General features: G+C 38.9%; 1 protein-coding gene across 1 annotated transcript in view; it reads left to right on the forward strand.

Annotated features, from left to right (window-relative positions):
- Positions 1-27,797, forward strand: part of LOC150078523 (MAM and LDL-receptor class A domain-containing protein 2-like) — a 765,548-nt gene that overhangs the window by 615,760 nt on the left and 121,991 nt on the right. Inside the window, exon 26 of the mRNA XM_090384594.1 lies at positions 17,488-17,689. Coding sequence (XP_090240720.1) covers positions 17,488-17,689 — 202 coding nt within the window. The remainder of the gene's footprint in view (positions 1-17,487; positions 17,690-27,797) is intronic.

A 27,797-nucleotide genomic window follows, 5' to 3' on the forward strand; every position in this document is an offset into this window, starting at 1 on the left:
CTGGAGATGTGCAAATGTGACCCCAATTCACAAAAGAGAATCAAAGGGCAAAACAAGTAATTACTGTTATTTTAACCTCTGTTACAGGGAAATTAATGGAGGCACTGGTCAAAGAAGCACTGCTGGATCATCTAGACAAGACTTCAGTTATAGTTCAGACACAGCATGGGTTTGTTAAGAGGAAGTTTTGTTTGACCAATTTGATTGGATGCTATGATGTGGTCACAAAGTAACTGGATGCAAAGAATAACTTTGATATCATACATTTGGATCTTAGAAAGGCCTTTGATACTGTTGCACATGGAAGACTGCTGCACAAATTGGAGCAGTGTGGCATTGGAGGCAAATTGCTGATTTGGATAAAGGGATGGTTGAGTGGAAGAAGACAGAGAGTGGTAATCAGTGGACACTGCTCTTCTTGGACTGAGGTTATTAGTGTAGTCCTCCAGGGTTCAGTGTCAGGTCCAATGTTGTTTTCTATATTTATTAATGATATTGATGATGGTATATCATTCTTAATGTCCAAGTTTGCAGACGATACGAAGGTTGGCTGGATTGTTAATAACAGTACGCTGCTGCAACTGGATCTAGAAAAGTTGAGCAGATGGGCTGAGATATAGTTGCCACCGCAACTGAAGTTTAACATTGGCAAATGTAAAGAACTGCACATGGGAAACAGTAACCCAAGAGTAATGTATCAAATGTGTGCTACAACACTGACAGTGGTAGAGAATGAAAAGGACCAGTGGGTAATTGTGCAGTGAGATATGAAGTTTCCTGAGTAGCTCATGGTGTCTTGTCAATGATATACAGGAATTTTTCTAGCAGGGATAAGGAGGTGATTATCCCCATGCATAAGGCAACAGGCAGGCCACACCTTGAGTACTGTATAGAGGTCTGAAGGCCTCATTTTAAGAAGGATTTTAGAGCTGCTGGAATGAGTGCAGAGAATGGCAACAAGATACTGAATGGAACAAATGGTTGCTCTTACAAAGAAAGGCTTAAATTTTGCAAATTACAGTTTATGGTGACTGGGCACCTGCAAGGTGATCTGATTGAGGTGTATAAGGCCTTGAATCGTTTGAGCATGCTCAGTGCTGATGGAATTCTTCCTCTTGCTCAAAATAACATTTCAAATAAGATATCTTTGATGTTGATATATTGTCCTCATTACCATTAGCAGGGCACATCATGCAAGAAAGCAAACTTATATATTCACGACAATTAATACTCAAACACCAGCCAAGTAATTAAATGTTTAATAAAATAAAATAAAATAAGATGATACAGTAAACTGGACTATTACAATAAATACTAAAAATCGGTTAAAACGAACAATGCTAAAAAGCATTAAAATAAGTTACAATACCAGAAATCTGAAGCTTTTGGAGACAACTGTCTCCTTTCTCAACAGTGTACTGTTGCTACAATGACACATCCTTAAGTAACAGGCCCATGGCACTCATGTCACTCACCAGGAACATTGTCAGTATTCTCTATTTGCGCACCGGAGATGGAAGTGACCCGGGAGCGTGCCATGTGGAACCATCATTGCATCAGAGGACAATCGCTTCAAAAAGGTCTCCATTAATAACATTAGTCGACGAAGAGCAGTGTACCACTCTGTCTTCTCCCACTCAACCATCCCTTTATCCATAGCAGCAATTTGCCTCCAATGCCACACTTCTCAAATTTGTGCAGCAGTCTTCCCTGTGCCACACTATAAAGAGCCGTTCTAAGATCCAGATATATGATATCAAAATTATTCTTTGCATTCGGTTCCTTTATGACTACATCATAGTATCTAATAAAATTGGTCAGACAAGTCTTAACCTTAATAAATCCATGCTGTGTCTGAGCTATAACTGAAGTCTTGTCTACATGATCCTGCAATGCTTCTTTAAACACTGCCTCCATTAATTTCCCTTAAACAGAAGTTAAACTAATAGGTCTTTAATTATCTGAGCCTCCCTTTGATCATCCTTTGTGGATTGGGTTCACATTTACACATCTCCAGTCCATGAGTATCTACCCTGAGGTCCAAGGTACCTGCAGTCCAAGGAAGCTGTCATAATTATGGCTAATGGATAGGTTACTTTTTTAGTTGCCTCCTTTAATATAACTGGAAGATTCCTTTCACCCCCAGGTGTCTTTCTTATGTTTATCTTCAACAATTCTCCTCCACTGTACTCTCAATTATTACAAGAATATCTAGCTTACTGCTAGAGTTTGATATATCTCTGGCATTCCCCTCCCTGAATAACTCCTCGTGTGAATGTTGATGCAAAATATTAATTCAGTTTGTTAGCTACCTGAGCAGGATAATCAACAGTTAAACCATTGATATCAAGTGGACCAATCTGATTAATCCCCTTCCTTCTAGTGTTTACCTAAGTAAAGAACTCTGCTGTTTTTCTTTGCATCCTTTGCCAAAGATTTCTTGTAATCTGCCTTTGCCTGCCTAACCTCCTTTGGTACTTTGTTAAAGATGTTTGTATCTATCATATGCTTCTGTGTCACCTGATAATTTTGATGTATCCCATGTATTTTTTTTTCTATGCCACATGTCTTATTAATTCATCTGACATCCATTTAGGCCTAAATCTTGAACAATATTTCTTTCTTGGTATGAAGTGCCCAGTAGCTTCCCAGAATAATTCTTTGAATGCTTCCCATTTTCAATTTTCTGTTGGTAACATCATCAGTCCATCGAAACATATGGAATTTAAATACTTTTATAAAAGCAAAGCCTTTCCTTTTACCACTGATGGTAGTTCCCTCTTTGAGTAAATCCCACTTGAGCACACTGTGATCACTGCCACATAGTGTTTTCTTTATCTGCAGATTCTTAATGCATGAAGAATCACTACTGATAATCAGATCAAAAGTATTACTCCATCTCATTGCCTCTTGAATATGCTGATGCTGCTGTAGAAAACAACCATCCAATAAATCCAAAAAAGCTTGTTGTGTGTGTGTGTGAGTGACCAATCCACAAATTCCAGTCAAACTGTGGGAAATTAAAATACCCCATTATAAGACATTCTGTTTACTGGCCCACGCCATTTCTCTGCACAGCTGCTCATTATACTCATCAGATTCATTAGGCCTATACCAGACACATTCTCTCATTTTTCCATTCCCAGTGCTTATGTCACATCAAACAGACTCAACGTTGCATTGCCCACCAACATCATTTGGATACACTTCCTTAGATTTTATGTGTTTCATAACTAACAGAATAACCCCTCCTTCCTTACTGTTCTATCTATCCTTTTTGTACACATTGTACTCCCCAAATTCCAATTCTACACTGCTTATGTATGCAGAGATGCTGACACTGCATCTCTGATATCCCAACCATATTTGCCTTTGATGTATTGACTAGCACTTCAAGCCCATCAAATTTAATAACTATACTCCTAGCATTGGTGTACATGCAAGTATACATGCATCTGTTTCTACTCTGAGTTACCCTAACATAGCCCATATATTTACTTGTTCCACTATAACTCCCAGCAGTCCTGGAAATCCCCTTTGCCTTTCTTTCCATGCTGCTGCTCAATTGCATTTCAATAGGAGGAGTGCAGGAATCACTTTCACCTCTGCCAGTGGCTATTATTAATCTATTAGTCTGTGGTTCTCCCACACTAGCAGTTTTCCAACCCACCTTACTCTGCCTTGATAGCATCAGAAAATATCCTTACACTCTTTCTATATTAATGTATTCCCTCACAGTAGAAGCAGTCTCTCCTGTTAATAAGCACAGAACAGGCTGAGCAAAATTCTACCCCTTGAGCCTTGCACAATCTCTCCAGGGCTGAATTGATCGACAAGGCTCTCGTCATATACTCCCTCCTATTGTGTCCGGGCAGAATTTCAGGCACTTTCAAATTCAACCTTAACTCACAGCTTTTTTTCAACATTGACCTGTACTTGTTAAGTAATTCTGCCAGTCGCCTACTGTTAATATCATTAGTGCCAACATGCACAACAATACCACCCTTTGTGTCCTTAAAAGAAGCTATCTGCTCTACAATGTCATCAACCTTTGCCCATGGCAAGCATACCCTGGTCCTGTTCTACCTATTCTTTTTGCACAATATGTTTCCCGTTTCCCTGACAATAGAATCACCAACAACAGCTAGTTCCTTTGGGAACAGTGCATGCTGCGGAGTTGACACTGTGTTGCATGATGTTCAAGTGCAAGCTCTGGCAGGCGCCTCCGTAGCCAGGTGGGCAGGAGCAGCGGTGCATAGCACTCGCTTCTTGATTAGACAGGGGTTCGAGCCCGTGACCACCAAATACGGAAGATGCGGAAAGGTCAGGGAATGACCACTGCATATCCCCGGAGCAATATGGCCTTAGTTGCTAATGCTCCTAAAAACCATGTAACAAACAAACAAACAAACAGCAGGCTCTGGCATTGATATGGGCCCCTCAATTTAAATCCATTGAGGGCAGCCACCCTGTCCTTCAAGCTCTCATATAGGCCTATAACAATGCTGAACTGGCGCCTGATTTTCTCACACTCCTTACATCGCTCACACACAAAAACATACCCCTTTGCAATATCGTGTCCCGTTCCTGATTTTCCACAAACATTAAACATGCAGTGCATTTCAAAAGGCTGTGATTCAGAGGACAACTTCCCCCCTTAGTTCTTCCCTGAGCTACAGCACCCTGTGAGTTTGAGCTTTTTGCTTTGCTGCTCTGGTCTGACTCATGATTTATATTCAATTTCAAATAAAATTCCAATACAAAATATAACTCTAAACTTATAATCAATGCAGTTATAACACTATATATATATATATATATGTGTATTTCAGTATCGAATATTATCTCCGAGTTATGTTATATGACTTTCTTATCTCCTGTCGAGTTATATGTATTAATTTATAATGTTGCATTTGCAAAATCTAGGACATTATATGTATTTAGTTAAAAAATATATAATTTAATTAGGTGCCTCCGTAGCCAGGTGGACAAAACCCGGTAGCTGCAAAACTTGTCCAATACGTTAAGATACCCTTACTGATACTAAGTAATAACCTACAATAATTTGAACCTACTAAGTTCAAATTAAACTAAAGTACTGTTACTAGGAATACTAGGAATAATTGCATGAGAGGGCATAAATTCAAATTGAAGAAAGTCAGTTGTAGGATAGATGTGTGAAAGTTTGCCTTTAGCCAGAGAGTGCTTGATTTCGGGAACAAATTTCCATCTGCCATTCTAGAAGTTGATAGCTTAAATAGAATCAAGGCAGATCTAGACAAACAATTAGAGTGAATGGATAGGGGAAATGAGAAAGGTTTTTTTTTTGCTCTGATGCTGTATGAGCTTGCTGTCTTGCATCATAGCCTTTACTAAAGCTAATGTTACTTTTTTGTAATAATACTACTGTTATTGGTAAATTGTTTCTGTTAGCTAGCACTGGATTTGAATTCTGTATTTAAGGTCTAGAAGTAAAAGCCTTTACAATTAAAGGCATAATTGTTGGAGGCTTTGTCAACTGGAGTCAGCTACATTAGCATTAGCATTAGTAGAGGCATTTGATACAAGAAAGCAAGCTTATGCAGCATCAGCCAAAAAAATTAAAGTGAAATAAATAAATAAAAAGTAACCACTTCCACTTCACCCCTCTGTTCGTTCGAAATACCTGTCCAGAAGAGCCTTAAACTTATTTAGGCTATCAACTTCCACGACAAGGATGGAAGTCTGTTCCACCTACCAACCACCCGCTGGCTAAAGGCAAATTTCCGCACATCTATCCTACATCTGTCTTTCCTCAATTTGAATTTATGCCCTCTCAGTTGATTATTCTGAGCAAGAGGAAGAATCCCATCAGCATTGAGCATGCTCAAACCATTCAAGGCTTTGTACACCTCTATCAGATCACCTCGCTGCTGCGTAGTTTCCAGACACTGTAATTTGCAAAACTTAAGCCTTTCTTCGTAAGAGCACCCCTTTGTTCCATTCACTAATCTTGTTGCCCTTCTCTGTACTCGTTCCACCAGCTCTACATCCTTCTTGAAATGAGGTCTCCAGGCCTGTATACAGCAACTAGGTGTGGCCTGACCATTGCCTTATACAAGGGAATAATCACCTCCTTATCCCTGCTAGAAAAATTCCTATATATCATTGACAATACACCATGAGCTACTCTTGCAGCCCGTCTGCACTGCTCAGAGAACTTCATATCTGCTTGCACAACCACCCCCAGGTCCCTTTCATTCTCTACCACTGTCAGTGTAGTACCACAGAGTTGATACGTTGCTCTGGGGTTGCTGTTTCCCATATGTAGTACTTTACATTTGTCAATGTTAAACTTCATTTACCACCTCTTAGCCCATCTGCTCAACCTTTCCAGATCTTGTTGCAGCAGCATAGTGTCAGTAGTGTCCTTGACAACCCTGCCAACCTTCGTATCATCTGCAAACTTGGACATTAAGCTTGATATACCATCATCAATATCATTTATAAATACAGAAAACAATAAAGGACCCAATACTGAACCCTGAGGGACTCCACTAATAACATTAGTCCACGATGAGCAGTGTCCATTGATTACCACTCTCTGTCTTCTCCCCCTCAACCACCCCTTTATAGCAATTTGCCTCCAATGCCACACTGCTCCAATTTGTGCAGCAGTCTTCCATGTGCAACAGTATCAAAAGCCTTTCTAAGATCCAAGTATATAATATCAAAGTTATTCCCTGCATCCAGTTCTTTTGTGACTGCATCATAGTATCCAATCAAGTTGTTCAGGCAAGACTTCCCCTTAACAAAACCATGCTGTGTCTGAGCTATAACTGAAGTCTTGTCTAGATGATCCTGCAGTGCTTCTTTAACCAGTGCCTCCATTAATTTTCCGGGAACAGAAGTTAAACTCACAGGTCTATAATTACTTGTGTCAGCCTTTGATCCTCCTTTGTGAATTGGGGTCACATTTGCACATCTCCAGTCCATGGGTACCTCCCCTGAGTCCAAGGAAGCCCTCATAATTATGGCTAAGGGTTTGCTTACTTCCATTGCTGCCTCCTTTAATATAACTGGATAGATTCCATCCACCCCAGGTGCCTTTCTTGTGTTTATCTTCAACAATTTCTCCTCCACTTTACTCTCAGTTATTACAAGATTCTCTAGCTTACTGCCAGAGTTGAATACACCTCTAGCATTCCCCTCGCTGAATAACTCCTGATGTGTGAATGTCGATGCAAAATATTCATTTAGTTTGTTAGCTACCTGAGCAGGATCATCAACAGTTGACCCATCGATATCAAGTGGACCAATCTGATTCATCCCCTTCCTTCTAGAGTTTACATAAATAAAGAAATCTTTGCTGTTTTTCTTCGCATCCTTTGCCAAGGATTTCTCGTAATCTGCCTTTGCCTGCCTAACCTCCTTTGTAACTTGGTTACAGATCAACTTGTATCTATCATACGCTTCTTTGTCACGTGTTAATTTGTATGTATCCCATGCATTTTTCTTCTCTGCCATATGCCTCATTAGTTCATCTGACATCCATTTAGGCCTAAACATTGAATAATATTTCTTAGTTGGTATGTAAAGCCCAGTAGCTTCCAAGATAAGTTCTTTGAATGCTTCCCATTTTGAATTTGCTGTTGGTAACATCATCAGTTGATCCCACTGTATAGAATTTAAATAATGTCTCAGTCCACCGTAGTCGCCTTTACGAAAGCAATACCCCTTCCCTTTACCCCTAATGGTAGTTACCTTTTTGAGTAAATCCCACTTCAGAACACTGTGATCACTGCCACCTAGTGGTTCATTTATCTGCAGATTCTTAATGCATGAAGAATCACTACTGATAATCAAATCAAGAGTATTACTCCTTCTAGTTGCCTCCTCAACAGGCTGATGTAGAAAACAATCATCCAATAAATCCACAAAAGCCTTGCTAGTGTGTGAGTGACTAGCCCCCAAATTCCAGTCAATATCTGGGAAATTAAAATCCCTCATTATAAGACTCTCTGATTTACTGGCCCACACTATTTCCCTGTACAGTTTCTTATTATACTCATCAGAGTCATTAGGCCTATAGCACACTCCTACTCTCAATTTTGATCTCCCAGTGCTTATGTCACACCAAACTGACTCGACACTGCACTGTCCAGCGATGTCGACTGGCTTCACTTCCTTGGATTTTATGTGTTTCTTAACTAATAGCATAACCCCTCCTCCCTTGATATCCTGTCTATCCTTTCTGTAGACATTGTACTCCCCAAATTCCAGTTCTGCATTCCTTATATCTGTGTGACACCACTTCTCTGAAATCCCAACAATATCTGCCTTTGATGTTTTGAGCAATACCTCAAATTCATCAAATTTATTTACCAAATTCCTAGCATTGCAAGTATACATGCACCTGTTCCTATTCTTAGCTACCCTAACACAACCCATGTGTTTATTTGTACAGCGATGACTCACAGCAGTCTTAGAATTACTCTGCATCTTGTTATCCAGGCTGCTGCTCATTTCAATAGAAGCAGTGCAAGAATTTACCTCTACCAGTGGCTACTGCTAATCTATTAGTCCTTTATCCCCCCAATCTAGCAGTTTTCCGACCCACCTAAGACTGCCTCGATAGCATCAGCAAATATTCTTGCACCCTTTCTATTTAAGTGTATCCCCTCCCTATAGAAGCAGTCTCTCCTGTTAACAAGTACAGACCAGGCTGAAAAAAATTCTACCCCTTGAGCCCTGCACAATCTTTCCAGCTACATAAAAATGTGTATGTAGCTCTGACAATTGCTGTTAAATATTGGAGAAGTTGCAGTTAATACCAGATGTAGGAAGAGAACCACGTGATATTGAAGTCTTATAGTTATTGAATAATTTTGCCAGCACTGTATTTATCCATATTTGGAAGGTATGGAAGTGTTATATTTGTAGGATTTCATGAAACAGAAAGTAGATTCCTATATAATTTCTTTTTGACATTTGTAAGGCTGATTTTAGTGTATAATCTGAATTTAAACTATGTGACATGATGTTTCTAAGTTCCTGGCAGGGTATTATCTCTAAATTTCCAGTGATAGTATATCCAAAATGGGCATTAACGTAGGGTTGTAAATTAGCCTGGTGTCATATGCATCTGTTGGAGGCTGGTTCAAATTTATCCATGTTGCTGACAAAGGATATATAATTACAAACTATGAGGCCAAAAGGTTTAGAATATCTAAATCTGGATATGATATGTAGGTTATGGCAGATAGCAGGAAGGAGCTCAGAATGCTTGTAATGCAATTGTTGATATTAATGCTGTCCATGTTAACATAATACTTCAGCATGATGTTAGATTATTCAATTTTATTATTATTAATGAGGGATTTTAGTTTAAATTTGCAATATCAGATAACAGATGGACTAATTGCTTAGATGTGAAATTAAAATTAAGGATAAATTTATAAAATGCTTTCAGAAAACTATTCTTAGTGCTGGATAGTAGGTCATGAATCTTTAGTACCTCGGTGTAGCTGCTATCCCATTCAGTAATAGTTTGTTCCAAGTTACCCAGTTTATTATTTTTATAGTGAGAGTTACTGTTATTATTATTATCCATATGTTGCAAGAAAGCCTGAGGCTTATGCTGCGCTGGCCAAAAAATAGAATTTCCGAGTTACCCTGAAAGAGAGAGAAGAATGATGATATCCAGCTGAGGGCCCTAGATGTGCCAAGCCCATACTCACGTGAGCTCCTGGGACTCTTAGGTTTGCACTTCTTGTAAGACCTTTGACAATTTGGAATTTGTCATAGATACATATATCTGATATATTGTTATTAATTATTTTGTAGTTAAACTTATTGTTGAGCCCAATGGATAAAGGGTTTTTAATTTAAGCATGAAAAATTCCTCCTGTCTCCCATGTCAATAACCATATTCTAATTCCTCTTCCGAGTTAATATGGTTATTGTAGCTACTGTTATTAATATCTGATCTATGGAAGTTGAGTGTATGATGCAACTTCTTACTAGTTTGGCCAACATATTTCATGTTTACCTCATTACATAAGGCATGTAATGAGGTAAACGACATTGCTGCATTTGCAGAATATAGTTTCCTTGGTATTGTTAGTAACATGCTGAGGGTGCATGTAGGGGCATGTAAGACAAAGTGTTTTGGTACATTTATTGAATTTTAAATGCTAATTTTAAGTAGGACTAGAAATGATTGGTATGGAAAGCTACTACCTCAATTTGATTCAGGCTGGAAGCATTTTATGCTGGTTTGCACTGTGGTGTGTGTCAAATGTGAATGACCAGAATTTAAAGTATATATCGAGGAGCTGTACAGAGCTCATGGTGTATTGTCAATGATATATAGGAATTTTTCTAGCAGAGACAAGGAAGTGATTATACCCTTGTATAAGGCATTGGTCAGGCCACACCTTGAGTATACTGTGTACAGGTCTGAAAGTCTCATCTCATTTTAGGAAGGATGTAGAGTTGCTAGAACAAGTACTGAGAAGGGCAACAAGATTGATGAGAGGAACAAAGTGGTGCTCTTACCAGGAGAGGCTTAAAATCCTGCAAGTTGCAGCATCTGGAGACTAGGCACCTGTGAGGTGATCTGATTGAGGTGTACAAGGCCTTGAAGGTTTGAGCCAGCTCATTGCTAATGGAATACTTCCGCTTGCACAGATTAAGAACCTGATGGGGCATAAATTCAAATTGAAGGAAGATATTTGTATAATAGATGTGTGAAAGTTTGCCTTTAGCCAGCAGGTAGTTGATTGCCGGAACAGACTTCCATCTGTTGTTGTGGACATTGATAGTCTAGATGAACATCCAGAGTGTCTTGCATCATATGCCTCAACTAATGCTAATATCATTCTTGAGAAAGAATCTGTGTGAAAAAATTCTTAAGATCGTAGAGTCTGCAGTTAATAATACGAGACAGGACCGTTTCGACAGGAATGGTATCTTTAATGGATCACAGCACTGAATCATGAAGTGGTATCTAACCATTCTAGTTAATTATCAGGACAAAGAATCAGTTTTAAAAAGTTAAAACCCCAATAAAATCTAAAAAACATATACAGTAATCACACTGGTGCAGTCCCGGGCAAACCCCTCTGATTTCCGGAATCTTCAAAGTTCAATGAAGGAGCATAGGACAAAGAAGCTTACTTGGCTGGTATTTAATTAATATACTTGATGAAATTAGATAAGCTGAACAATAATCATTGTTCCAAAAGTTCCTCTCTTCTTTTGAAGGCCCGAACAGTGAATAGATACATCCTTTGTTAGTATCAGTTCTTATTTGTTTTCTCTGATAAAGTTGGTAACAGCTAGGTCCAGTTCAAGTCATAAATCATGGTAGTAATGGCAATCATATGTAATATGGCCACTGTCTCATCGGATCTGCAAAGACGAAGTGTTGTAGTTGAAAGGCCGAGTTTATGGAGTTCACTGTTAAGGCTCTCATTGCCCCTTAAGAGAAAGGTGACCGTTATGTTACCTTTCTCATTGCCCCTTAAGAGAAAGGTAACATAACGGAGATAACCAAAGCTTATTCTTCTTAGCAATCTCCCTAACTGTCAGTAGATACTCATTAGTCACACCACCTACTTCTGCAGAAGTCGAACCTTTCTGCTATTTTGACACAAATGTGGTTCTTAGTCTTCTTTTTTCCTGAGTGATAGACACTGTTAAATCCAGTTGAATGTCATCTAATGTTACCTCTTTAAATGGTATTTGAAATATCTATACTGCACTCATAATGGAGGAGCAGTTGTCCTAGCAAAACCTGCAGGACCAAATGCGCAAGGTGGATATTGTCCTGCATGCATGGGACATGATCAGTAATGCAGCTGTTTGTGCCTGTAAAAGTTGTTTTATTAGCCCAGTATCCCCAAGCTCCAGCACAATAGGTGACAATAGAGAGAAATATGCAGTTGTAGTACATCTTATTATTATTATTGCAGTTTTATTAGCCCGGTATCCCCAAGCTCCTGCACAATATTTGACAATAGAGAAAAATATGCAATTGTAGTACAGTCTTGGTGTATGGCCGTTTAAACTCCAGTCCTGCCTCATTATTTGTCTCAATATGGTTAGGATGACCTTGCATTTTTCTCTGAGATATTTAGTATGAGACAAAAAACTATGCCATCATCAAAAAGCACACCAAGATATTTAACCTGGGGTGTATGTTTAATGGATTGATTCCTGTATTTTATGGCAAGATGACCTCAGTCAGGTTTACCTTTAATTAGCATTTGTGACATTTTTGCTGTAGAAACTTGCAGTTTATGTAACCCCGACCAATCAGAAAGTTTATTCATTATGATATCCACTGTCTCTTCCAGGACAGTGGATATCATAATGAAGCAAAATTCTTCCTGGAATTTCCACTAATCAGTATTGTCAGGTCATCAATATAAGCAACCATTTTAGTTTTATTAAAGCTTTTATTGAGGCAGGAATCGAACACGAGATTGCAACACAGGGGTCCAAATATTGACCCCTGCAGACATTTCTCTGGATACCTTTATTGCACCACTTCTCACAACTATGGTGCAGTCCAAGAAATAACTACTAAGAAGCTTATATATAGGTTTAGATACCTGGGCCTCCTGGAACCTCTCCAGAGCATTCTGCCACCAAAGTGTGTCAAAGAAGTCCACAAAGAGACCCAGAAGATATTGCATGTCAATTTGCTCTCTAATAGTTAGAAGTCTGGAGACAGCATCTTCGGTACTTCTTCCTTTTGTAAAACTGTATTGGGTTAATGAAGACAGTCCCTTGGCAGAATAAGCCATCATAAGTCGACCAGCTATGACGTTTTTTAAGACTTACCTACTGTTCTCCCCAGGACCTATCAAATGAGCCCACCGCCTGGTAAATTTAACTGACCCCCCCCCTGCTAAAATTTAAGCACTTCTTGCAGTATGATACAGTACTGCTCACTGATCTCGATAAATATTAATTCGAACATACTATGCGATCAAGGTCAATGCGACAGAAACATATAATGCTAAATTATGCAATTAATTTTTGCTCTCGATTGCTTAAGTCACATATTTAAATAACAGAAAATTGTATAATATTGCAAAAACGATAGTCTCAATGTACATGCCCTACTACGTCTGCTGCAGCATGCCTTCCAAATAAAAGGAAACTTGCTGAAGCTCCTGCAGTCCCTACTAACTTGGCGATCCATTTATTTGCATACAGACAGTCAGATCCTCCAATGCAGGAGTTCCACAAGGTAGCGTCTTATCCGAACTCTTTTTTATCGCAATGATGAGCCTTTCTGCATGGGCAGGGATGATGTGTACACTTTTGAAAATGATATTAAGATATTGATGACCATCCAACTGACCTTGTCTAACAGTGCAGTGTGTGACCAGATCAATCATAAGCTTATGGAGCTATTAATATACTTAGAAAAATTTGGCCTAGCCCTAAATCTACAGAAGACTGTAATGATGTTTTACTGTCTCAAAAAATCACCTACGAGTGTAGGTGATTTTTTGAGAGAGAACTAAATGGGACGTCTATCCCAATTGTCACAACACATAGAGAGCTGGGAATAATATTTGACACCAAACTTATGTTCAATGCCCATGATGATGTGCTTGTAAAGAGATTAAACTATCTATGTTGGATAACCAAGCAACACCTCTTGCACGTGAAACAAACTGAAACAACCGCAAGATATATATAGGAAGAACGGCATATTCGGCCATATTGTATGGTGCTGAATTGTGGGCGTCAGGCACCCCTACCCACATTAGGAGAATATATGCAACTGAATTCTGCCTGCTGAAGTGGGCCAACAATAAATACCATCTCCCCCATCAGCATTTACCAGATGCCATTGTCTGGAAACAATTGTTAACAATAAAGATGATTGGCATGGTCTCTTCACCTTGCTTCTGGCACATCTGAGTGGCACATGAGTGGCATATGAGTGGCACATCTCACCATATAATAATAATTTGGTGTCTTAAGAGGCAGCAAATTATTATTATTATTATTAGCCATATTGTGCAAGGAAGCCTGAGGCTTATGCTGCAGCAGCCAAAAAAATTTGAGTAATCCTGATAAGGGGGAGAGAGAGAGAGAGAGAGAGAGAGAGAGAGAGAGAGAGAGAGAGAGAGAGAGAGAGAGAGAGAGAGAGAGTCAGTCAGCAGTAAAAGGAAATCACCAAGAAAGAGAAGAATGATGATATCCAACTCAGAACCCTGGGTGTGTCATTCCCATAAAAACCAGATGTGAACCCTTGGGGCTTAAATCCCTGAGGATGAAAGAAACAGACTGAAGATGGCTGATAGGCTCATACCAGACATAGCGTTGGAATCAATCCACTGCTTATCTCAAATTGGAATTGACCTCGAAAGGCTAATAGAAGATCCGAAGTACAGGAAACAAACTGTGATGTGGTTCACTCAGGCTACTGTCGCCTAATAGTTCTGTGCATTCCGGAATAACTATGTGACTCAATGCTGTGCTTAAGTGAACAAGTATACCACATCTATAGTGTATTCAGTCATTGTGTAGTTTTATTCCTTTATATTGTATTATATGTAAATCCCCTGGCATATACTGCAGTGAAGGGAATTTGTCTCTCACCAGTGTAACACTTATGTATCTTGGTAGGACAAATGAAGATTTATTTATTTAAGTATTATACATCCCCCACCTCATACTTCATGATGCCGCCCGGCTGGCAAAATTTTCTGGGAAGAATGCTGCTTACCCAGGCGATAGGCCTATCTGACGACGGATCATCATCAGGCTTGTCCAGATTAGAACGGCTTTCTTCCATGCTTTAAGAAAGGTAGCATCCTTTAGGCACAAGTTAAACAAGTTCAGAATTGAATCAGAAACTAGTTTTCAGGTTCTTTTAACCACCTCAGTAGCATCAAACCCCAGGCATTTCCCTGAACATGTAGATTTTATTGTAGAGTCTATTTCTTCCCTAGTAAAAGGAGATTCATCTGGCTCACCAACCAACCTAATTAGAATTATTAAGTTTGATGTTAAGTTGCTCCTGCAATTCAGTAGTCATGTCATCCTGGTGGATAATAACATCCAAAATCTTTTTCTTAGTAATGTCCCATGTTCCAGTGTCCAAATTCTCTGCAGTCTTCACAGAAGTAAAGGCTTCTCCCCAGTAGTGGTTTATTATTAGTTAACTTGTAGAACATTCCCCAAGGATTACTATTTCCCTGGTAACTGACCAAGTTCTCCCATGAAGACTTTTTATGTCTGTAGATCTCCTGGTGGTACTGACATCTTGCTTGTTTATATCTATTCTGCAGAATTAATATCTCCAAGATAGAATAATTTCTGCTTTGCGTGGCTCTTTGATATTCTCTTTTAAATCATCTAGTAAGGGACTTCAGGTTAGAGAGAACATTTGCCCACCATGGGGACATGGTAAGGTTTCCTCTTACTAGTATAATGGCTGCATGGTGCAGGAAAGCCAATGGCTAATGTTGCACCAGCAAAAAAAAAAAAAAAAAAAAAACTAATAATTAATAAAAGAAAAGGAAATTAAACCTATCATCCTATGTGTTTCCCTCACCTGAAGGTATTATCCAGATTACCTTTCAATTTCCCAAAACTGTCAGCCTCTACCACCCACGTAGGCAACTTATTCCAGTAATTTATAACTCGTTGGCTAAAATAAAACTTCCTGCAGTCCAATCTAAACATCTCCCCCCGTAACTTGAATTTATGTCCCCTAGTTCTAGCATCATTTATAATCTTGAAAATTTCGTCCTCATTCATTTTACTGATGTCTCTCAGAGCCTTAAACACCTCAATCAAATCTCCTCTAAGGTGTCTAGTTTCCAAACTCTGCAGTCCACATATTCAAAGTCTTTCTTCATAAGGGCGCCCTTTGCCGATCTCACCAGGCGAGTTACCTGTCTTTTCACCCTTTCAAGAAGCTGGATGTCTTTCTTTAGGTGCGGTCTCCATACTTGAACACAGTATTCCAAGTGTGGTCTAACGAAAGCCTTATATAATGGGATCATCACGTCCCTATCTCTACTTGCAAAAATTCGATAGATCATCAATAGAACACCATGGGCCTTCCTTGCAACCTGTTTACAATGCTCAGAGAATTTCATGTCTGACGGTATCATAACACCCAAGCCCCTTTCCTCCAGTACTCAGTTTAGTTGAACTCCACCAGGTGAATAAGTTATTTTGTGATTACTGTTTCCCAAGTGTAACACCTTACACTTTGTTGGATTAAAGCATAGCTGCCATTTTTCTGACCATTCCTGAAGTCTATCTAGGTCTCTCTGAAGAAGCTCAGCTTGACAGTGATCATTAACTACTCTACCAATTTTAACATCATCTGCAAATTTAGACATCACACCCCACCCTCTATCCCTTCAATGTCATTTATGAAAATTATAAACAACAGTGGTCCTAATACTGATCCTTGGGGAACCCCACTTCTTACATCAACCCAATCTGAGGAATAGCCATTTATCACAACCTTCTGCCTCCTGCCATGAAACCATCCTGCTATCCATCTAAGGATTTTCCCAGTGATTCCAACCTGTTGCAGTTTATAAAGCAACCGCTCGTGTGGGATTACAGTAGGGAATGGATTCGTCACAAGCCTGTAATATCCTGTCTTGAATAAAATTGACCTGATCATCAATATTAAGTGATTCCATAATATCCAATTCATCCAGTGAAAGCAGATGCTTAACTCTTCTATCAAAAATCTGCAGCTCTGGTATGATATCTTAAGACATCCAAATTATCAGTCCTTTTACCGCAAGTGTCGTTGTTATGTTGTTATTTTGATTTTTAGGAGCATTAGCAACTAAGGCCATATTGCTCTGGGAATATGCGGTGGTCATTCCCTGACCTTTCCACATCCTCTGTATTTGTTGGTGACGGGCTCGAACCCCAGTCTAATCAAGAAGTGTGTGCTACGCACTGCTGCTCCTTCCCACCTTGCTACGGAGGTGCCCACATCAAGTGTCATCTGTCAATGAAAATGCTATGGCATTATGGTCACTTGTTGACCACTGGTATGAAGTTGCCAATTCCCAAGTTTCGAGGCAGTATTAGTTATTGCCGAAGAAATATCAATATAGGTGACTGCCCACGAGGAGTCACACACGTTGGCGAATGACACTGGTGTTCAAGTTCTGTAAACAATTAGACAATATCAAGTCTTCCATTAACTCAACTCTCTTTTTCTGTAGTTTGAGTACCATTCCAGAATACTGACTCCGCATTAGCATCCATTCCAAGGGAATGACAAAATGAACAGAAATTTTTATTTAATTGAAAATTTCCTTTCAGTACACTCTGATTTTATGCAGCAGTAAGCTAAGCAGTACAGCCATTCAGAAATCTGGAAATTACTAAAAAAATAAACAAGGAATGGTCCATTCTGATAGTAAGAGCTGAAGACATTAGAAATTTTAGTCCAAGGGAATTTATTTGTATTATTTCTTTTTTTTTATTTAGGTTTTCACTCAGGGAATATATGGACAAATTCTGCCAATGTGGCATAAATTAGGTGAACAGGGAGGAGAATGGCTATATGCTCATGCTGTTATAGGAAGTTCAGAGCCATACCGAGTAGTTTTTCAAGCTACAAGAGGAAGAGACAATTTAACAGATATTGCCATTGATGATGTCAGCTTTACGCATGGCTGTTCAGAAGGAGGTAATATTCTGTATCATTTTTTTAATTTTCAGTCATTTATATATTAATTCATTGTACAACATGTTTATAATTCTTACTGTATTTTTTAAACATAACTCTATTTCACAGCAAGTGCAGTTTAAAATGTATTATGCTTTCGAATGATAAAAAAAAAAAAAAAAAAAAATCAAGAACATATATCTTAGAATCCCCCTTCCCATTAAATTTGCTTACTTCATTTGATTTGCTTTGTATTCAAAGGAAAAGATGAACCTTTCAAACTCATATTTTGAAAATCAAATAGTTCTATCCGAAACTTCCAAGGATATATCACCTAACATTCACAATAAACTGTAACCATACAAAGTTTATTTCAACTAGGTGATGTATCCTTCAGTGTTTCAGATGGGAATAGTTGATTTAACTGATTTGTTTAATTACTGTAAGAAGAACATGTGCTTTCTAGTGACCAAGTGATAACTGTGATTATAGTGAGTTCCTATAGAATAGTATTCTGCATCATTACAGAAAAGAATTTATAGTTAAACCTCTCTCTCTCTCTCTCTCTCTCTCTCTCTAATAAAATCCCTGAAAGGTCTTCTCTCCCTAAGCTAACACGAGCAAGCATGGACAACCTAACAACCTCAATCATATGTGCAAGAAACTAGCAAAAATTTATCTAACTATTTTGGGAGAGCCAGCAGCAAAAAGTGCTGCTGGCTCTCTCAAAATAGTGAGATGTTTAAAATCATAAGAAAATATCAGATAGATGCCCAAAGGGCTCTTCACTCTTAACAATTCAAAAGGCATAATTGCAAAGTGGGACTGCCATAAAGTCTCAGATTAAACTAGTTCTGTTAATGCTGTGTACAAATTACTGACCTTTACCGGCATAAATCCTTTCAATGTAAACATCTGTATGTGCTGAGTGGACCTGTGGGGGATGCTGCTGGTCCTCCAGATTAACACCATGGGTATCTAATGCACACAGCTTAGGTTTCAGGATAACTTTTTTCTGAATTTCCACAGGATAACAGGAATCCTGTGGAAATTCAGAAAAAAGGGATCCTGGTGGTTAAGGGAAGACCAGCATCAAAACATGACTTTGGCTCTGCTTTGAGAAGACAGGAAATTTACCTGCACATCAACCAACCTGTATCTTGTCCCTTATGTTCCAAGAGACAGAATTCAGGCTGGTAGATGTATAAATATGGTGCTTGGGTAGCTCTGGCATCCCATTCCTGAGCTTATCCATCGTTTTCCAGTGGACATCCCTTAGGGTCCACAGTAACTGAAAAATATTAAAATTCCTATGAATCCTGACAATTTTAATCTTTTTCATAGGACAACAACAACAGCTGGAAACTTGATAATCAATTCCACCAGTGTGTGTGAATCCCTTAGACAAGTATACCTGTACATAATGAGGGGGAACCTTTCAGTAATGCTGCTAGTCCTGCAGGTTAGTTAACATCTGCAACGAATTCCATGCACTGATCTATGAAAATTTGGGAATGGAGACTTGGTGGTTGATGGGCCCAGCTTCAATACACCATATTGGCTTCCATATCAGCAAGATAGGAGTTCCTGGGATGGCTCACCCAGGTTTAGTTGGCTAGTGGGTACACTTCAAAGGTCATCTGTGGCAATGGGATGCTCCCTCCCTCATAGTCTAAGGAACAGGATTCAAGCTGACAGGGGTATTTTTGCAGGTGTCATCCTACTCTTAAGCACATTTACTGTGGCCTCAGAGCCAATCAATTATGATCAAGCCATATCTAGTGCAAGTTCATGGCTTTCTTACTTGCAACATACTACAACACCTTTGCTTGCCTGATTGTAGGTGACAAAGCTCCTGCCTCTAACACAGCAAGGCTGTAAACCTGAGTGAAACAAGTTTTCCCTTGGCTGAAGGAGCAAAACGAATACAGATTTCTATCCACTGCTTAAATCATTGCTCACCTCCAACATAGAATGATACCTCAATGAACTTGAAAATTACAATCCTAAAATACTGAAGCTGACCAGATGGAGGAATTTTGCCCATATTTTGTAATCTCTCTCTCTCTCTCTCTCTCTCTCTCTCTCTCTCTCTCTTCTTAGGTGCAGATCACCTAAGATGGTCAATAGACTGCAATTAGGCAACCTAGTAGTAGAAGCTATGAATCACAGGTGCTCTGAGAAACTCTTCCAACTTGCAAACTTTTCCTGGAATTCAAGTAAAAATATCTCCACATGCAATCCTAAATACAGATAAGGGTGTTATGTCCAGTTAGGATCTAATGAATGTCATGTAAAAAGAAATAACCTAAGAGCTGCTGGAATAAAATGTAAATCAGACCGCGAAAATTATACTTAAAAATGATAAACTTACGAGGAATATTATTCTCGCATTCCCCCCAACTTACCCTTGTAAAAGTAGGTTATTTGCCTTGCCACATTCACCCCTACATTCATAATTATTTCAGAGGCTATAAATGCCAAAAGTATAGATTCCCTCAAACAACTAGTAGAGAATATCCTGCCTGCTCCAACTGTTAGTCTTCAGATCGTATTTAAAGTGACTGTTTGGTGACAGCAACCACTTATCCCAACTGCAAAGGGGACCACCCAGCATACTCTAAGACATGTGAAAGATGGAAACATGAGAAAAAAATAGTAAATTATAAGGTTCAACTAGTTATCAGGAAGCAGATAACTAACTGCAGCTAGTATACCCAAATGTAATATCTGTGCCAGTGTTGTGCAGAAACATCAGACAATCACAACTCAAACTGATGTCACAGTTTCTACTAATATATCAACCTCTGATTCGTCTCAAGCCATTCTCTCTTGGCTGCAACTTAATCTCTCGGATCAGGTGAGTAATAATCCTTTGGCAATATCGGCAATAGCTACTCCTCCAATGATTGCTTCAACAGTTTAAATTCAGATGTGCTGAATAATATTCAGGACATATCAATGAATGCAGATGACTTATACAAATAGGAAGATTCAATATTAGAAATTTATTTACAAGAAGATATGGACACTAGTTGTCTTCTTGAAAAATAGACAAATTGGAGTCTAAATGTTATAAGCCAGCCACACAAAAAAAAATCTAGTATTTTCTCCAGTGATAACTTGGCAAAATCTGATACATCATCTTCTGTTTACCTGCAGCTATTCAGCACATTAAGCTGAACACTGATTGCTTGAAAACAAAATAATCTGTGGGATCTGTTGCTCAATATCCAAGCAGAAAAATGTTGAGCAGATTGATCATGGTTGCAGAAAATAAAATCCCGAACTGCATACTAAAAAAATGTAGTAGCAGTAGTAGTAGTAGTAGAAATGGCAAATGATGCAAGAAAGTAAGCTTTTATAGCATCAACCAAAAAAAATAAAAAAAATTCACCCATCTAGAATTCACCCTCCTAGAATTTGTCTGGTTCCCCCTTGAATTATTCAGCCCATCCATTTCCACAGGCCCTGGGTATCAAGATTTCCATGGCCAAGTGATAATTGTGCATTTATAGAGCATTTTTCTCCCAAACGAATGAGTTTTCATTTGTTTTCTACAGTAGCTCAAATTTGTTAAAATCACTAAGAAGAGCCCAGAAAAAGAACAGTATCTTTTTCTTTAATTTAGCTAGCCTTACTGACTGTACTGACCTCTACGTTTGGCCACCAACAGCACTGCTCCTCTTCTGTAAAAGCAGATTATTTACCCTGCTGCATCTGCCCCTACATTCCCAACCCTTTAAGATGTTATAAAGGCCAAAAGTATGGCCATTCACAAGCTGTATACAGAGGAGTTCCTGTCTGCCCAAACTGCAAAGGTGGTCATCCTGCATATTCCAAGATATGTGAAATGTGGAAAACTTTGCAAAAAAATAGTAAAATACAAAGTTGAGAACAAAATCAATTACCAAAAAGTAAAAAACTAGTTGCACCTACTATAAACAAAAATATTACCTATGCCAATGCCATAAAAAAAGTATCAAACAGTCTCCACTCACACCGATGTCACAGTTCCCACTAATAAATCAGTTTCTGATTGGGCTAGAAATATCTTCTCTGAGCAACAACCAAGTATACATAAGCAACAACTCAAACTCTTAGACCAAGCAAATAATGCTCCTCTGACAATACCAATGGCATCTCCTCCTCCAATGAGAGCTACCACGTCCCATATTACAAACTCAAATGTAATTTAAAATATTCAGGACACAGGTGGCACACCTATACAGGAAAATCCTATTTTAGAAATCTATGCCAAAGAAGAGATGGACACTGATTGGCCAGTTTTCCCCAAAAAAGTTAAACCAAAATTGTAACATCATAAGCCAGTCATTTTCAAAAAACAGTCAGATTCAGCTCCATCAACTAAATACAAATAATGCCCTGTATTTTACAGTGTAACTGCAGAGGCTTTTGTTGCAACAAAGATGATATCCATGATCTAATTAACCAATATACACCAGTTGTCCTTTGTCTTCAGGAAACTTACCTAACCTCACAAATTTTTCCTTCGATAAAGAACTATTGCCTTTATCAAAGAGATTGTAATACAGCTAATGCTGCACATGATGATGTAGAAATTCTGATAAATTCAAAGATCCCAACTAAACATATTCTACTTCAAACTGAAATAGAAGCTGTTGCTATGCATATAACTCTCCATATTGCAATAACACTAGTCTTAACTACCTACACCCAAACCATACTTACTGTTTAAAAGATCTTGAAGATTTCTTCATGCAGATACCTCCGCCTCTCTGTATGTTAGGGGATTTCAATGGGCACCACCCTTTATGGGGCAATCCTAAATTAGATAGATGGAGTTGACTCATTAAATGCTTTTTAGAAGCACTAAACCTCGCCACACTCAATAGTGGCACACACACTCATGTTCAACTACCAACTGGACATACCTCAGCAATAGATCTCTCCATTTGTTCTCCACTATTGGTACTGGCCATAGAGTGGTATATTGCTAATGAGCCTATAGGCAGTGGTCGCTTCCCAATTGTATGCAACATATTAATAGCACAGGCTCCTCTAGCTCAACCCTGCAGGAAATGGGAAAATATCTGAGCAAACTGGGCAATATTCCAGTCACCAATATCCTCCGATGAGTCAAAAATCCATCTCTAGCCTATTGATGTGGCCCCTAGTGATAAGTGATTTTTCTCTGCAATTTATAGAGTGCTCTTTGAAAATGATATAGATTTAGTTTTTGTTGTGTGATTTTCTTCTGTTTTGTTCCCTAAAAGTGGTTCTTTGCATAAAGTCTGACGTAGGAACCCAGAAAGGTAATCTACCTTTCTTTTTTTTAGTATTTAAATTAAACATAACTTACTCTACTAACCTTAATAACCACTTGGTCACTGGTGGCATCGCTGCTGCCTCCACTGGCAGGGGCCGGTAACCTGGCAGAAGAAAGTCGCTCTCCCAGGGCCAAAAGAAGTAAACATGGACTCTAATTATTTCCCACGATTAGAGCCAAAGAGCTCTCAACATGACAACCATGAAACTGATTGTGATTCTCGCTGTCGAAAAGACTAAAAAAGGATGCAAACAAGCAGGAACCTCCAGCTTTCTCTGTCTTCACAACCTGTCAGCAAACTCTCCCTTTTCATCATACAACGATGCCTTGAAAATGAGCAGCAGCAGCATCTCCAAAAATGATGAAACGTCTTCAATCCTTACTCCTTTACTCCTTAGAAATTCTGGTGACTTGCTAATAGAGACCTCTCACCCAAGACACTCTGACCTACTGTTAAGACTTACATCTTTAAGTGGAATTCCAATTGAAGTCACTCCACATGTTGTTGTTTAGGAGCATTAGCAACTAGGCCCATATTGCTCCAGGGATATGCGGTGGTCATTCCTGAACTTTCCGTATTTGGTGGTCATGGGCTCGAACCCCGGTCTAATCAAGAAGCGTGTGCTACGCAGTGCTGTTCCTGGCCACAGAGGTGCCCTCCACTCCACATAACACCCTGAATTCTTCCAAGGGAGTGATCAGTGAATGGGACCTATTAAATGTTTCCAAGGAAGAAATAATCCAGGAACTTCAGCATCAAAATGTAACTCAGGCCAAGAGAATCATGATACGAAAAGATGGCACCTTAGTCCCAAAACAGAGCATAATTTTAACCTTCAACTCACCAAATCTACCATCCCTCAGTTAAAGAAGATTATTTAAACTGCCGTGTTTGGCCCGTTATCCAGAACCCTTTAAGATGCTACAAATGTCATAAATTTGGTCACTCCTGGACAGCATGTTGTGGAGATTGCAACATGTCCATACTGTGGTTGCAAAACTCATACTCAATCAGAATGCAAGGCACAAATCCCGCAGTGTCCTAATTGCAAGGGCAATCATCCAGCATACTCCAAAGATTCTGATCTCTGGAAGTTAGGAAAAAAAATACAGAAATACAAGATTGAAAATAAAGTATCTTTTCAAGAAGCTTCTAGCTTCTTGAAAAGGTAGAAATGGGTAGACGCTTCGGCTACCCATAGTCACAAATCAGTAGCATGTCGGACAGAAGTGTCAGTCTTTCCCGACAAATCGATCGCTGACTGGGCTCTATCAGTACTATTGACTCAGCCTACATCTGAATAACAGTTAGTGGACCAAAGTAATAATACGCCACACACAATTCCAACTCAAAACTTAACCCACACTAAAGTGGAAAAAAATTGCACAAATCAGATCCTTTGGAGGTGAAAAAACCACAACCAACAAGAATGGATACTGATGATATGCCCAACCAAGAAGATTTTCTTGAATTACGTGCATATGGTGATATAGAAGATAAAAATGATTCAAGACGCCCCAATTTTCCCAGAAAAGAAAAATCTAAACCTGACGGTTATAAACAACTCACGCATAAAAAGCAGACAGATTCATCTTCCTCTTACAAAACCAAATAACGGAACATATTATCCAATGGAACTGTAGAGGTGATGTAGAGGTAACATAGATGATGTACATGAATTAATTCACCACTACAAACCTCTTGCAATGTGCTTGCAAGAAACTAATTTGGCATCTCTGGTCTCAGTTTCAATCAAAAACTACACTGTATTCAGGCAAGACAGAGCTGACACCAATAGTGCTCATAGAGGAGTAGTGATACTCGTGGATTCAAGCATCCCCTCCAGATGCATTCCATTATAAATATCCTTAGAAGCCGCTGCCATGCATGTTGTTAATGGTATTACTCTGACATTGGTTTCAATTTATCTTCCGCCTAATCATCAATGTACTATTCAGGAACTTGAAGATCTTGTTATGCAGTTACCATCACCGTTTTGTTTACTAGGAGACTTTAATGCACATCATCCATTATGGGATTTCCCCATCTCAGACGGACAAGGTAAGCTTATCGAAATGCTGATCAATAGACAGAATTTAATATTACTAAATACTGGGTCTCTTATATATGTGCATCTCCCTACAGGTTCAACATATGCAATAGACCTTTCCATTTGTTCCCCAATCCTCTTTCCAAGTATAGATTGGGTATCTCTGAGTTATCCTTATAGCAACGACCATTATCCATTAATCTACAAAATTCAAACATCCTATTCCTTTCCAACACAAAATCCAATTAAATGGAAATTTTCAAGGGTGACTGGACAAAAAATACAGAACGCACATCTCATTTGACAACAATATCATTCATTACGGTTCCATCAACAGTGTTACCGAGCACATCATGAATCAAATGCCGACAGCCTCGTCCGCTGCCATTCCTCAATATCAAGTAAGAAATAGACAAAAAATAAATTACTGGTGGAATGAAGATTGCAACAATGAAAAAGAGAGAAAAACAAGGCATGGAACCTTTTCCACAAACATCCTACCACCTCCAATCTTATTAACTATAAACAGCTTAGAGCTAAAGCTCATTATATCAGACACAAAGCAAAAAAAAAAGAAACTTGGATTACATTTGCCTCATTAGTTAATAAAAATACCAACATGAGATTAATCTGGAGAAAAATAAAATGTTTGAACAGTAAACTTCCACCTTTATCTACCCCACTACTGAACTGGAAGGGACAAGAGCTCTCTAATCCTACAAATATATCAAATGCACTGGGAATTGTATTTTCTCTGTTGTCTTCTTGGAACACTTATGATCAATCTTTTCAAAAATGTAAAACCATTACAGAGAAATCCAGACTGAATTTCACTGACAATTCTGCTTTATCTTATAATCAACCAATTACCGTGCTTGAGCTACAGCAATTTCTTACCAACTCAAGAAACATTGCTGCTGGCCCCGATGGGATATATTATGTAATGCTCCGAAATCTAGATCAAAGATCACTCTTTTTGCTGCTCATATTTTACAATCAAATTTTTTCTGAACATACCTTCCCAAGTTCCTGGCATCATTCTTATGTACTACCGATTGCAAAACCAGATAAAGATCATTCTGTTTTTCAAAATTACAGGCCGATATCCCTTAACAGCTGTCTCAGCAAAACTCTCAAGAAAATGATACACTGCTGTCTCACTTGGCTCCTCGAGTCTCAAAACTTGATAAATAACAACCAATTTGGATTCCAGAAAAACCGATCTTCATTGGATCTCATGATCACGAGACAAATATCAGAAATGCTTTCTTCAAAAATGAACATCTTGTCATGGTCTGTCTTGACGTTGAAAAAGCCTTTGACACTATGTGGTGTTTTGGCATCTTAAAGGATCTACCTTCTCTTGGCCTGGGAGGTAATTTACCATATTTTATCCAAAATTTCATTCAACAGAGATCCTTTCAAGTTCGTTATTGGGGAACCCTCTCTAAAATCTTTATCCAAGAAGAAGGAATTTCTCAAGGTCTATTCTCAGCGCCATCTTGTTTGCAATGAGAATGAATCATATAATTGAACTTATTCCGAAAAAAAAAAAAAAACTATGGATTTATGCCTTTTTGCAGACGATCTCATAGTTTCTTGTCATTCTCAAAACATGCATAACCCCAGGGGCTCACATCTGGTGAGTATGGGCTTGGCACACCCAGGGTCCTGAGCTGGATATCATCATTCTTCTTTTTCTTGGTGATTCCCTTCTGATTTTTGTTCTCTCTCTCTCTCTCTCTCTCTCTCTCTCTCTCTCTCTGGGTAATTCAGAATTTTTTTTTTTGGCTGGTGCAGCATAAGCTTAGGCTTCCTTGTACCATATGCTAATAATAATAATAATTACATTGAACGCCAACTACAAATATCAATCAATCGCATCCTGACATGGATGACACAAAATGGTTATAGACTGTCCAGCCAGAAATCTACTGCCATTCACTTCTGTACCGGACACAATATGCATCCTGAACCCGAGCTGCACTTGAATAACCATCATCTTCCCATAGCTAATAGTATTCGTCTACTAAGATTGTTCTTTGACAGTAAGTTAAATTGCCAAAAGCACATTGAACATCTCCAGACTACTTGTCAAAAAAAAACTGAACATACTCAGAGTCTTATCAGCCACAACATGGGGAGCAGATCATTACAGCCTGATTCATTTAAATAGAACCATAATCAGATCACAACTGGACTATAGCGCACCTGTCTTCGCCTCTGCTAGGGAGAGTACTTTCTCTCGCCTCAACCCTATTCAATGTTCAGCTCTCAGAACAGCACTAGGTGAGTTCAGAACATCTCCAGTGCAAAGTTTGTACATTGAAGCCCATTAACCTCCTCTAAAGGCTCCCAAGTGCCAAGCGATAGCGACAAGTGATTTTCTTACTGTGATATATAGAGTGCTCTCTAAAGTGATAGTTTTGATTCTTTTCTAGTGTGCTTATTCCTTTGTTTACTTGAAGTGGTTCTGCACTTTAGAGATCAAAAGTAAGAACCAAGAAAGGAAATCCACCTTTCTTTTCTTAGTCTTTATATTTATTATTAACCAACCCTACTAATTTAAACAACCGCTTGGTCACTGGTGGCACCGCTCCTGCCTCCATGTGGTGGGGCCGATAACCTGTGGGATAAACCAACTCTCAGGGCTAAGAGGAGCAGAGATGGATACAAATGACTTTCTTCATTTAGAGCCAAAGAGCTCTCAACCAAATGACAACCATGACACTGACCATGATTTCTCTCTCTCGAAGAGAACGCAAAA

The sequence above is a fragment of the Mastigoproctus giganteus genome, chromosome 11 (genome assembly GCF_048544385.1).
Source record: "Mastigoproctus giganteus isolate SK-2022 chromosome 11, ASM4854438v1, whole genome shotgun sequence".
Classification (NCBI taxonomy): domain Eukaryota; kingdom Metazoa; phylum Arthropoda; class Arachnida; order Uropygi; family Thelyphonidae; genus Mastigoproctus; species Mastigoproctus giganteus.